The sequence below is a fragment of the Gopherus flavomarginatus genome, chromosome 1 (genome assembly GCF_025201925.1).
Source record: "Gopherus flavomarginatus isolate rGopFla2 chromosome 1, rGopFla2.mat.asm, whole genome shotgun sequence".
NCBI classification, from domain to species: Eukaryota; Metazoa; Chordata; order Testudines; family Testudinidae; genus Gopherus; species Gopherus flavomarginatus.
The window spans coordinates 166523310-166536459 of NC_066617.1; the positions used below are offsets into that span (position 1 = coordinate 166523310).

Sequence of the window (13150 nt, forward strand, 5' to 3'; positions counted from 1 at the left end):
ATGTAAACAAACTTGTTTGTCTGAGCAATTGGCTGAACAAGAAGTAGGATTGAGTAGACTTATAGGCTCTAAAGTTTTACATTATTTTGTTTTTGAGTGCAGTTACGTAAAAAAAAACCCTGCATTTGTAAGTTGCACTTACACAATAAAGAAATTGCATTATGGTATTGTATGAGGTGAACTGAAAAATACTATTTATATTGTTTAGCATTTTTACAATGCATATATTTGTAATAAAAATAATATAAAGTGAGCATTGTACACTTTGTATTCTGTGCCGTAATTGAAATCAGTATATTGATCATCCAAAAATATTTAAAACATTTCAATTGGTATTCTGTTGTTTAACAGTGCGATTAAAACTGCAATTAATCATGATTAATTTTCTTGAGTTAATCACGAGCTACCGTATATACTCTTTCATAAGCCGAATTTTTTTTAGTAAAAAAGGGAAGCACCAGAGACGGGGGTCGGCTTATGAACGGGTAGAGAGAGAGAGAGAGAGAGAGGTGGGACACAGCCCCTCCCCCCAACAGAGGGAGCAAGGAGAGGCAGCACAGCCAGAAGGGAAGAGGCAGGGCCAGAGTCTCTCCGCTTCTGGCCACGCTGCTTTCCCCCAGCCTCCGAAGCAGCTGCAGCTCCGGGGCTGGCAGTCTGCAGCCATGCCACTTGGCCCCGCCCCCCAGAGCAGGCTGTGGCCACGCTGCCCAGCCTGCCGGAGCACATTGCAGCCGTGCCCCCCAGCCCAGCCGGATGAAATATGCTGCGGCTGCGCCACCGGGTCTGGCCCTCCAGACCAGGCTGCGTCTGCGCTGCCCAGCCTGCCGGAGCAGCTCCAGCCAGGCCGGAGACTTCCTCCCCTTGCCCTCCCCAGATAAGCTGGGAAGAGATGGGATGAGGAGAGTGTGGGGGTCCCAGGCTAGGCGTGGGGTCGTGAGGGGGGTCACTGGGGTTACTCCCCTGACTCCCAGCTTCTCGCCCCACAAAAAAAAATTTCCCCACCAGTTGCTGTCCTGGCCTGTCAGGGTAAGCAGCTGGCGCGCTGGGACATTTTGTTTACTTAGGTTTACCTCCGTGCCTGCGAACGCTCGAGGTAAACAAACCATCTTGGCCCACCAGCAGCTTATCTTCATGACCCGGGAGCCAAAGTTTGCTGACCCCTGAATTACAGGGTCGGCTTATGAACGAGTTATAAAAATTTTCCATTTTTACTTATCCATCTTGGGAGGGAGGAGGGCGGTCGGCTTATAAACGAACCAGTTTATGATCGAGTATATACGGTAACTGAGATTAATCAACTGCCCTAGTTTTAACGTAATGTGAGTTATGGAGGTAAGTGATATCTATAATCTTATATATGAAGTAAATTGTGAAATTAGAATTTCAGCTGAGATTCTTGCTTGTTTGGACCCAAAACTAGAAGTGTTCTACACAGTGTTTGTAGCTGCACTTCCTTTATGGTGCTGTAACAATCACTGATATTGGTCTGAATCTACTGAAGTAGGAGGAATTCATTGCATGTTTTTTAACACATTACTTTTCTGCCGGGGAAGCATCTTAGACATTTCTGATATTGCCTATGCCTATAATATCATCTAGGTGCTATCACAGTGTGCAGTCATAACTCCACCATCGCATACGTCACAGTGTGCATTTAAAAATAAACCTGCACTGGTCTCACTGTTGTTCACTACATCATTGTTTATGTTCCCTCCATCATTGTTCATGTACTATCTGTATTCCTGTAGTGCCTAGGACAGTGATTCTCAAATATGGCCAGCACAACATTTAGGTCTTGGAGCCCTTTTCCCAAACTCCCTGCTGCGGCCACCTACTCTACTCCCTGCAGCAGCCATCAAAGCCCACGCTGGGCCCAGCAGTATTTCACTGTAGTGTAGTAGGGCTGCTGCCTCTGTGAATGAACAACTGAAGCGCCCTCTCTGCGATCCCTGTGTGACACAGCTGAGAAGTTTTGGTGTGCAAAGCATTCAGATCACTTCAAAGAACCTGTGCATGTGGCTGTAGTGGTGCGAACCATGTTTCCAACAACTGTTATACATAAGTGTACTTTCAGGGCACTTCACTTTGTGAAGAGCAAATACAGAAACAACTTACTGACAAAAACCCGGAGGCTGTGCTCTGACTTGTACCGGAAGAGAGGAGTCATGATCAGTTCCCTTTCAAGAACCGTTTGAAATTAAAACAAGTTCATATTTACAACTATTTGGCTACAAAAAAATGAGATTTTTTAAAAAAGTTTTTAACAAAATTTGTTAGTAATTGACAGTAATGTAGTTAATAAAAACTATGTAACTTTTGTGGTATTATTAATAGTACATATTAGTTTTTACACTGAAAAGATGCATTGTTTATTTACATGACACTTTCAAATAACCTCATGACTAGATTATCGCTAGTATAATATTTTTACGTTCAAAACTGTGGCCACTGGTAATATGCTTTGGCCACACATTTGGCCACAGTAAAAACTCATTTGAGAATCACTGGCAGAGGAGTTCCCTCCACAGACCAGGACCTCATCCTATTAGGTACACAACAAAAAGACTGTCCCTGTCTCAAAGAGCTTGCATTGATCCATAGTTTAGCAGAGAATACAATGCTATACTTTATAGGGGGTTTGGCTTTACCTAGACTCTATTCCATCGTATGTAAAGAAGTGCAAAACTTGCAGACCAGAATATGTGTACAAGACTCTATTGTGCATTATAAGATGACTGTACCAGTACCATAATTTTTTCTCTGGAATTAGATTTTTGTATGAAAGCAAAGATTGTATCAGCATATGCATATCTGAGCAATGCGTGAATGAGGACGTTTGGGGTAAGTGCTCTTGCGGTAGGAGGCTGGCAATGACTTCTATTCAAGCACTTTTTAATCCACTGCAAATTGCTCTCCGTTCTTTACATTAATATTCAGTGACATACAAGTTCCTGAACTAGAGATCTTATGTTAATCATGTCCAATTTACAGTAGATAAACTTGTGATACTGTATAACTAATCTTAATTAAAGTAAGAATGGAGGAACGAGTAGAAATTTGTTTTCTTTCTTGATGTATGGATGGTAAAAGGGTAGGTGTTTTGAATTTCAATAGGAAATTAGCTGTCTTTGCTGCCTTTTTCCTGTAGATGGAGCTAAAAGTCCATGTGATGATCTAGCATTATCTTTTCCTTTCCACCCTTTGCGTTAATAGAGGATTATGAAAAATACCAGTCATGAGCTTGGGGCTGCATCTAGAAGGTTGTGACAGACAAACGCTGCAGTAACCAAAGCCCTTGTGCATTGAGGCTCTCAGGTTGGCCTTATCTAATACCTGTCTCTAATTCTGGCAGAAAGAAAATGCAAACAATACATAGATACATTTCCCTTGATTCAAATGCAAACCATGTCATCCTCTAGCTATCTCAGAACCTTGATGAGATTGGCTTCTGGGAAAGGCAAAGATTATGCTTGTGGATAGAATACACTTTGAAGAGCTATAGGGGACACTTGCCCTAATCCGTCAAAATAACTCTCCATGTAGTTGTCCTGGACTGATCCTAGAAAGAGCATCTAGAAAAACTTTCTTCCACTGTCAGCTGATCAGAATACATCCTATCCTGCCAGACGCAGACTTGGCCACACTGATAAACTTAGAGCAGATTGTTGTAATTCACTCTTCATTTGGGCACTAAAGAAAGCACAGCTGGTGCAGGGTGCACCTTCTGGCTAACCTGGGTTGATAAGAACACAGTATGTTTGTGTCCAGATAACTCTGCTGGCTGCCAATCTAATAGCAGATCAAGTTTGAAACTCTACCCTTGATCTAAACGATCTAACAAGCTGGGTCAGTAGATCCTCTAAAAAGAATAGGACAAAGTGTGTCTGTGGGGACCCTAGCGGGCTTATGGAAAGTATTGTTTCCATGTCTTTCTTTTAGATATTTCTGGACAATATGAAGAAGTTGCCTCCATTCCCAGGATTACTCAGTAGCTGTGTTGTCAACCCTACTCATCAAGCTTGCTCTCTCAGGGTTGCTTATGATAGGCTGCTTCAGTTGAAATGCCATATATGAGGGAATTATCCCATTAATATACCAACAGGGAAGTGCAGGCTCAAATAGACCTTGGCTCCCAGGTATTTGATTCCCCCGTCTCCCCCCCCCGCCAAAGAGGGTCTAGTTACTAGTGTTTTTCAAGGCCTCCTTCTGCTTACACTGCAAAGGAAGGAGGGAAGTAACTTTCTATTGGGATTTCATCCCCTCTTGTAGTTTGGACCAACCAGCCCATGCCTGACTTTCCGGTCAAAGTTGTCTGATCATGTTCAGTACCTTCAGAGACACTGAATTTGGTTTCTCTTTTTCCATCACACATTCAAAATAGTCTTTCTAAGTCAATAGCGTGTGTCAGGCTAAGTGATGGTGGTCAGATAGTAACTACACCTCGACCTTCATATAACGCTGTCCACGGGAGCTAAAAAATCTTACTCCGTTATAGGTGAAACGGCATTATATCGAACTTGCTTTGATCTGCCGAAGTGCACAGCCCTCCGCCCGCGGAGTGCTGCTTTACCACGTTATATCCAAATTCGTGTTATTTCAGGGTAGAGGTGTATGTAATAGCTGGCATTTGTTTGATTTGCTATGTGAAAATAATTCGTGGCCCGTAAAGTTCCATGACCAAAAAAAAAAAAATCCACAATTTTTACCTTGAACAAATATAAGGAATTGTTGCTAAAGGTCTTTTTGTGGGTTTTTCAAAATTCCAGAGTCCCTTTTGTTTTCATATCAAGATTTACAACCTCTGTAGACTGCAGCCATACAAGCACTAGAGTGTAATGTTGATTACATATTTGAGTGGGTTTTGAATTCCATTTAATAGAGGTTTTATCAATACGCATGACAACCTAAAATATAAAGGCATCAACAATTTTTTGGCATTCTGTTGATGCATCTGCCTGCTATATTTGAGGTATAAGTACAAGACTGATGGATATAAGATGCATAGTTTATCTATCAGTAAGATTAGACTCTTGCCATAGGCATTATATGTAAGATGACAATGGAGTAATGTCATGATAGTTGGCAGATTTTATTCTGAGACAAAGGTACTGGAAAGGAGGTAGATGACGGGCACTAAAGTTTTAGGCCTGGTCTTCGCACAGCTACGGGGGAATACCGTAGCTGAAGTCGAAGTATCTTATTCCGATTTACCTCCCGTCCTCACGGTGGAGGATCGACGTCCATGGCTCCCCTATCAACTCCGCTACCACCGCTTGCTCCAGTGGAGTTCCGGAGTCGACGGGGAGCGCATTCGGGGATCGATATATCGCATCTAGATGAGACGCAAAATATCGATCCAGGATAAATCAGTTGCTACCTGCCTATACGGCAGGTAGTCTAGACGTACCCTTTTTTCTACTTGTCTAATCTGGAGGTAAGATGTTGAGGTTTTGGTTCATACTTCACTACAATTAGTCGCCCTTTCTCTTTGAGAAGCTTGGTCAGCAGCACTGTTCAGGGAAACAGGTAATCAGTCCTAATTACACAATGCCTTGGTACTGCATATTTGGTTAATTGAAGTTATAGGGCATAGTTAGCAATGAATTGGTATAGCATACATTGTAGGAGCTAATAATTCAGTTTGAATGTTTTTTGTTTTTTTTCCCTAGATATTTCAAGGAAACACTGAGTATTACCAGGAAGTTCGCAATAACTTCATTCCACCTATTATTGCACGTTTTGTTAGGGTTAACCCGTTAAAATGGCATCAGAAAATTGCAATGAAAGTGGAACTGCTAGGATGTCAGTTTAGTATAGGTAAGACCATTAAAAATGTCTCAGTCACTGTGAAACACTGGAATACATTTGTAGCTGTCACTTAATTTAACTTTTGGCCTTGTTTTCCATAAGAAATCATGACAAAGCTTTTCTCTAAAATAATATTTTTGGGATCAGAAAATCTCATCTTCCTGTAACGTCCACTGGACTAATATTTTCTAGTTTAATTGACACTCAAAATATTCTGGGACTTACGTGACTTGGAAAATACCTGCTTGAGGTCCACGGGTAAGCTCCTTGTATCAATGATACTATCAACTGGCTTTTTCTTTTCATGGGCTTATGTCCTTTTCTGACTCAACAAAATGAACACGTTCTTTGGTAAACTGGCCACATTTCCCTTTCCTATGTAGGGAGCTTGTTAAACTTAAACCAGCATCAGGATTGGGTAAACGTTTTTCCTAAATATGTTTCTACAGGTCGGGCTCCAAAACTTACTATGCCGCCGCCACCACCACCACCACCACCACAAAGTAACAACGACTTCTCCCTGCAGACTGATAAAACAACCTCCACTCCTGAGATCAAAAACACCACTGTGACTCCAACTGTAACCAAAGGTATCAACGCTTAAGTGGTGGTAGTGTTTGAGAACTGTAGTAATAGGTCTTATGTTAACATATCTTTCACTGTTGTTTGCAGTGTTGTTGGTCCCAGGATATTAGAGACAAGGTGTGTGAAGTGTTACCTTTTTGAGGGGCCAACTTCTTTTGGTGAGAGACAAGCTTTCAAGCATCACAGAGCTCCTTCTCTGTGTAGCTCACAAGCTTGTCTCAACAGAAGTTGGTCCAGTAAAAGATATTACCTCTCCTACCTTGTCTCTCTTACGCCAACATAGTTTATCTAAATGTAAATTATTTTGGATTTATTCCCTGCCCTTTATGGTCCTCTGAACTTGTACCTGCTGTAACAAATCCTATCACTCTAACTTTTTCCTTTTAAATATTTATTTTACTATAGTAGAGACCCATATGATGGGTAACAATTTATAGCTACATTCTGGCCTCAGATATGCAAATCCTTCAGAACAGCTTCTTTGTGAAAGATTAAAAAGACTGGATCTGAAGAAGTTGGTTTTTTACCCATGAAAGCTTATGCCCAAATAAATGTTAGTCTTTAAGGTGCTACCAGACTCCTTGTTGTTTTTGTGGATCCAGACTAACACGGCTACCCCTCTGATACTTAAAAAGACTGAGACAGTTCAGCTTAGAAAAGAGATGACCCAGGAGGATATGATAGAGGTCTATAAAATCATGACTGGCGTGGAGAAAATGAATAGGGAAGTATTTATTCTTTCACATAACACAAGAACTAGCGGTCACCCAATGAAATTAATAGGCATCAGGTTTAAACTAAAAGCAAGTACTTCTTCACACAACACACAGGCAACCTGTGCAGGCAGTGATGAAGGGTGTTTGGGACAGTAGTCCAAAGAGTAGGCTGCTGCCAAATGGTATATGAACACTGTTTAAATGTCATTAACACCTTCAAGTCAATATAAGTATTGTAAGTTCAGAAGTGTGTGTTCCTGTGCTATTCTTATTTCTTTAGGTTGATACTCAGGCAAATTGTAATTTGAACTGTTTTTATATATACAAATAATAAGAAATGTTCTGACTCTGATACACTAGATTGGAAAAACTACTGATAGTACAGATATGTGGAAAAATTGGGTGTTAAATCTATTATTATTTAACATTTACATTTAAGATAGTGCCTAGAGGCCAGGACCCCATTGTGCTAGGCACTGTACAAACATATAGAAAATTGTGGTGTCTTCCCTAAAGAACTTGTGAACTAAAAATGGATGTGCAGAAAGTTATTCTGTCCGACACCGCTTTTGTTTAATGGATTTCAGATGTGGCACTGGCAGCAGTCCTAGTTCCAGTTCTGGTGATGGTCTTCACTACTCTCATTCTGATCTTGGTGTGTGCATGGCACTGGAGAAACCGGTAAATGAATGGATGAGCAGCGCTCATGTAAAGTATTTTAATTTAGCATGTAGATATGAAATACATGGCATATGTAAGTATGGAAACTGTAGTTAAACCATTTCCAGAATGGATTTATTGGTTCCGAAGTTTATTCATGTACGAAGAGGAAATGTTCTGCATTCTGAAGATTCCGTATTTTATTGGCTAGCATTATGAAGGTTTGCTCTATTCTATTGAGTTCTTTTCCTGAAATTTTGGGAGACGCTAGTTGGTTGGGAATTATATTTTGAAACTTGAGCACCAGCTACAGCCAAGGGCATAGTCAAGGCATTCACTCCCCAGTCAACTCAGAGGGATCCACCCTAGTACATGATCCAGCAGTCTCCATTCATGTTGTCCAGGTTAGAAGGAGCTTGCAGGAGGCTGAAATTGGAAAGCTGCAGCTTCACATCCTCCAACTACCACCAGCTATCAGGATTTATAATAGAAATCATTACTAAACATTTCAGTGCTATACCTTGTCAGGATTTTTCTTCTGAAGGAAAATGTTTGCTAAATCAGTATTCATGTGGTTTTGCATTTGAATATGGTAGTTAAATGTGTCCAACTTTTTATTTTTTTTTCCAGAAAGAAAAAAGCTGAAGGAACATATGACTTACCTTACTGGGATCGCGCAGGTAACAAAATGGTGGCAAAATCTCTGCACTTAGTGCCAGCCTTAATGAGCATCGGTGTTTTAAAGCATGTGTTTTAAACAATGATATCTGTAACTTCATCTCTACCAGCTTGTTGTAACACAGTGGTACTGAATTCCTTTTCCATTCAGATTGTAACTTTTCTTTCTGTACGTTGGCTTCAAAAATAGGAAGACTCATTTTTTCCGAAGTATGCTATTAGATCTCCACTCAGAATCATGTAATACTCCCTTGAAATTCTATACAGGAAAGGTTGGAATCTTTCCATTTAAACAAACAAGAAATCTCATTTTGAGCAATAATTTTGCATATATAGTAATCAGATATCCTGTGAGTTCTGAATATTGATGAACTTTTGTAGGATTATTTAGTATTGAAAGCACTTTAGTGTGCTTGTCAACTTTCTTTTCTATTTCCCCATTGCTCTTCTAAGTGTGTGAGATTTTTCTCAACCTTCCATGCCTATAATACTATATCTGATTAGCTTCTTGTGATTTTTCACATTGTGAAAATCCCCAGTTTAACTCACACTCCTGTGACACACAAACACCCACCTTGTTTTGAGGGGCGGGGGAAAGATGGAGGGTGGAGTTAAAATCTATAGCCTAGAAGTGCTAATACATGGGGCTTCTTATTCACAAGAATGCTCACTGTTGTTCAACACAAGAAGTTTGTGTTTAAAACTGTCCAGATGGCCTCTGGAATATTTTCCATGCTGTATTTTGAGCCTAAAAATAATTCATTTACTGAACTGCTTACATCTGTAAAGTAGGACCAGCAACAGGTGGTAACACAGAAATTCAGGGCTAGATTCTTCATTCTGTCCCTGTTGCTTTGGAAATGGTATCAGTCAAAAATTGAGTGGAAGCCTTATTACTGAGCCTCCAGCCTTTTGTCAGACAGATTTGTTGGACATCAATAACGTATTAAATGTAATTTTATGGTTATCTGGTAAAATATCCTATAAGTTCCAGGTGTTCTGTGAATAGTGATAACTAATTTTGTGACCTGTCATTTCTGGCTGGGGGAGGAGGGAGGAAAGGCAAACCATTTTCACAGAGGCTAAGAAAGGTATGTGATACTTTTAGCATCTTTAGTAACTTACGTGAATGAATTACCACTGACTTTTTATTATGCATTGTTGTAAGTTCTTACTTTTTATTTCTAAAATCTTGAAGGGTGGTGGAAAGGCATGAAGCAGTTTCTTCCTGCCAAGTCAGCAGAGCATGAAGAAACCCCTGTTCGCTATAGCAACAGTGAAGTGAGTCACGTGAGACCAAGAGAAGTCCCAACTATCTTACAGACTGAGTCTGCAGGTACCTGTTTTTTTTGTTGTGGACTGTGTATTTTGACTTTGTGTGTGAAATGATTTATATTGCATGCATTTTCTATAGCTGAAATCTGGTTTTACCCCTCATCTCCTATTGCTTGTGCTGGAGAGAGTACAAGCCTTTACTTTGGTATATTCCTGCTTTCCTCCCTACCTGTTCTGTCTTCTCATAGTTATGAGAAGCAGCCTTAATTCTGGCATATCCTAATTTTTGAGTATTTGATTTTGCAACCTTAATGTTCTCTCTCAACTTAGTTTTGTGTGTAACTTCCTACGGCCAGGTCTACACTATAAACTTATATTAGTATAACTGTGTCACTTAGAGCTGTGAAAAATACACACCCCTGTGCGATGCAGTTATACCAACCTAATTGCTGGCATAGACAATGCTGTTGATGGGAGGGCTTCTCCCCTCAACATAGCTACTGCCTCTTGTGGAAGTGGATTAACTACACTGATGGGAGAAGCCCTCCTGTCAGAGTAGTAGCATCTTCACTAAAGAAGCGCCATGGTACTGCAGTGTTAAGTGTCGACCTGCTCTACATTTTTAAATAGGCAAACTGAAAAAACAAATTCCGTCTTATGGAATCCTATTGACCCCTTTAACAGCAGGGTTGGAACCCCTACCTCCACATCACAGACCTCTGCTACTTGAGCTAAGAGTGACTGGGAGCAGTAGTAGGTTTCCTCCTCTTTGTAGACCAGCCCTGGAGGAGAATGAGTGAGACACTTTTTTCCAGTGGCTTTCACAGCTATTTGCTGACATCAGAGCAATGTAGAGATTTGGGAATCCTGGGTTTAATTCCAGGTTCTGTAGAATGTGCTCTAGTGGGCACAGACCCTTCTGCCTGTGTCCCCTCCAATTTGTCCCTGTCCCGTCTTCCCATCTCCTGATCTTAGTCTCTTCTCCACCTGTTGGCTTCTCCCCTAGCCAGTCCCAGGGCTTCTCATGCCAGTCTCTCTCACCCCGAGGCTCCTTGTCTACACCTCAAGTAACCTGTCAAACTAACATAACTCTACTGAGCGTGTATAAACTCTGATTTTTCGTGGGAGAGCAAAAACCACATCCTTGGCATCTGGGTATTGGAATCAGCTAAACAGTTTTCACTAAATCTTAGACATGCTGGGCAGATACCCAGCATGAGAAATTTTCAGCCCAAGCAATTGAAGTTTGGCAGTTACAAAGCAAGTAAAATCGGACTCTTATAATATGAAGTGTCTGTCAAGCTTAACTGTAGGTAGTATCGGCTCAGACTGTAATAATTGTCTACTGTGGGGTTTCTTGCACCTTCCTCTGAAATATCTAGGACTGGTAAAGACAAGATATTGGCCAGATGGACCATTGGCTTGATGCAGTGTGATAATTCCAATGTTCCTAATGAGGGCTTCTTATTTTAATACAATGCCACCATATTAGAGTGTAAAATTTTCCTGTCTGTAAAATGTTTTTTTTTGGGACATTGCACAGAGTATGCTCAACCACTGGTAGGGGGAATCGTTGGCACACTTCATCAGAGATCAACCTTTAAACCAGAAGAGGGAAAAGAAGCAAGCTATGCTGATGTGGATCCTTACAACTCACCTGTACAAGAAGTTTATCATGCTTATGCTGAACCATTGCCTGTCACTGGACCAGAATATGCAACCCCAATAATCATGGACATGTCAGGTCATTCCACCGCACCTCTTGGTGTCTCTTCTATTTCTACTTTCAAGGCTACAGGGAACCAAGCCCCTCCCATAGTGGGAACTTGCAATAAACTCTTAGCTAGGACAGATAGCTCATCATCTGCACATGCACTGTATGATACACCAAAAGGGATGCCTGGACTGGGTTCCTCGGCTGAATTGGTGTACCAGGTACCACAGAGCATGCCACATTTTACAGGAAGTTGAGGAGAACTGAGGTAAGTTATGAATGAGCTAGGGGGTGGCAAATGTGAATTCTTAAAAAACAAAATTCTTTGAAGGTGACTACATTAAAACGTCACTTTTGAATCACATTGAATTTTTTTTGTATTGTAAGTTGTAGTAACATGGAGTTGAACAAAAATGTGATGTGATATCGGAGGTCTAGGAAACTAACAATCCTGCCATTTCTTTGAGGGTATATACATATGATTTATTTGTTGCTGTTCAGAAACCATGGACACCCAGTTTACTACTGTACATGAGAGGAGTTCCCTAAGATGAACTTCAGCAATTGATAGTCACGCTGCATGGAGAGGAATGATACATTGCTATAGCCTGAGAGCCAATAATTTAGACCTTGCTGAAGGTACTGTTCCTGAAATACCAAGCTTTAACATTTCTGAAATCCATGTATAAGAGATGCAGCTGAGGGATTGTACCCAACATCTAGCTTCCCCAAAGAGAACTTCAAAAACTCTTGATATTCCTGGGACCACTCCTGCTCCTGCTGTAACTGAACTTTAGGACAAACTCCCACTGACTTCATCGGAAGCAGGATCAAGCTTGAATGAGTACAAGTGTTCCACCTTTTCTTTGTGGGACCGGCAATGCAGAGTTGCTGGAAATCTGTAAGGCGAGCTACTTTGGAGGAAACAATTTTTCTACTGTTCTTAGCTTCCTTTAAAAAAACTAAACCCCAACATCTGTTAGCTTTGTAATGTAAGTTACCTTTGCCACATCTTCTCAAGTCTCGTGGACCTTAAGGTCAGAAGGGACCATCAGGATCACCTAGTCTGACCTCCTGCACATTGCAGGCCACAGAACTTCACCCTTCTCTTTTCTAGGGATAATTTCTCTGTATTAATTCATTGGGTGGTCAGACTCTTTTCTAAACAGACTACAGTGTGATCAGTGTCCTTAACAATTGTTACTTGGGAATTTATCCCTAGTAAGTGAGACTACTGAATTATCCTAATTTGAATCCTCTGAGGTTCCCAATTACCTCTGCAATGAGGCTGAAAACTTGGTCATTCTTTGAGGAAACTGCAGGTCTAAAAGAGTGACTCTCTTGTTTTAAAAGAACTTGTACTGGTTTAAATCAGTACGCAAGTACTGCTGAGAGCTTTTAAGATTAAGGGATAGGTTTTCAAGCTTGTGCACAAAAATGGCCAGCATAATCACATGAATAAAATGATGACTGCATGAAAGTTGGAGTTTGTGCATAGACATCAGTTTATTTACACAAACACTACACTTCAGGGTAGTTGTGGATACATTTTGGCACAGGTGCATTTGAAAATTTGGTCCTCTGGACTTGTAAACGTGACTGCTCATCTTTAGAATGGAAGGGTGAAAATTACCAAGTCTTAACAAATTGAGATTTATTTTGAAGCATGCAACAGTTTAAAAGCTACTATGTAACCCACTGGATTCATCATATA

At 40.8% G+C, this 13150-nt stretch overlaps 1 protein-coding gene across 4 annotated transcripts in view; it reads left to right on the forward strand.

The window, feature by feature from the left end:
- DCBLD2 (discoidin, CUB and LCCL domain containing 2) overlaps positions 1-12902 on the forward strand; it is a 58827-nt gene extending 45925 nt beyond the window's left edge. For 3 of the 4 annotated variants that reach the window (XM_050958206.1, XM_050958223.1, XM_050958233.1), the window contains 6 exons: positions 5670-5817; positions 6258-6398; positions 7697-7790; positions 8400-8449; positions 9646-9783; positions 11266-12902. In XM_050958206.1, the coding sequence (XP_050814163.1) occupies positions 5670-5817; positions 6258-6398; positions 7697-7790; positions 8400-8449; positions 9646-9783; positions 11266-11693 (999 nt within the window). In that variant the 3' untranslated portion in view covers positions 11694-12902. The remainder of the gene's footprint in view (positions 1-5669; positions 5818-6257; positions 6399-7696; positions 7791-8399; positions 8450-9645; positions 9784-11265) is intronic. The other variant, XM_050958214.1, reaches the window with a different exon arrangement.
- The last annotated feature ends 248 nt before the right edge of the window (positions 12903-13150 follow it).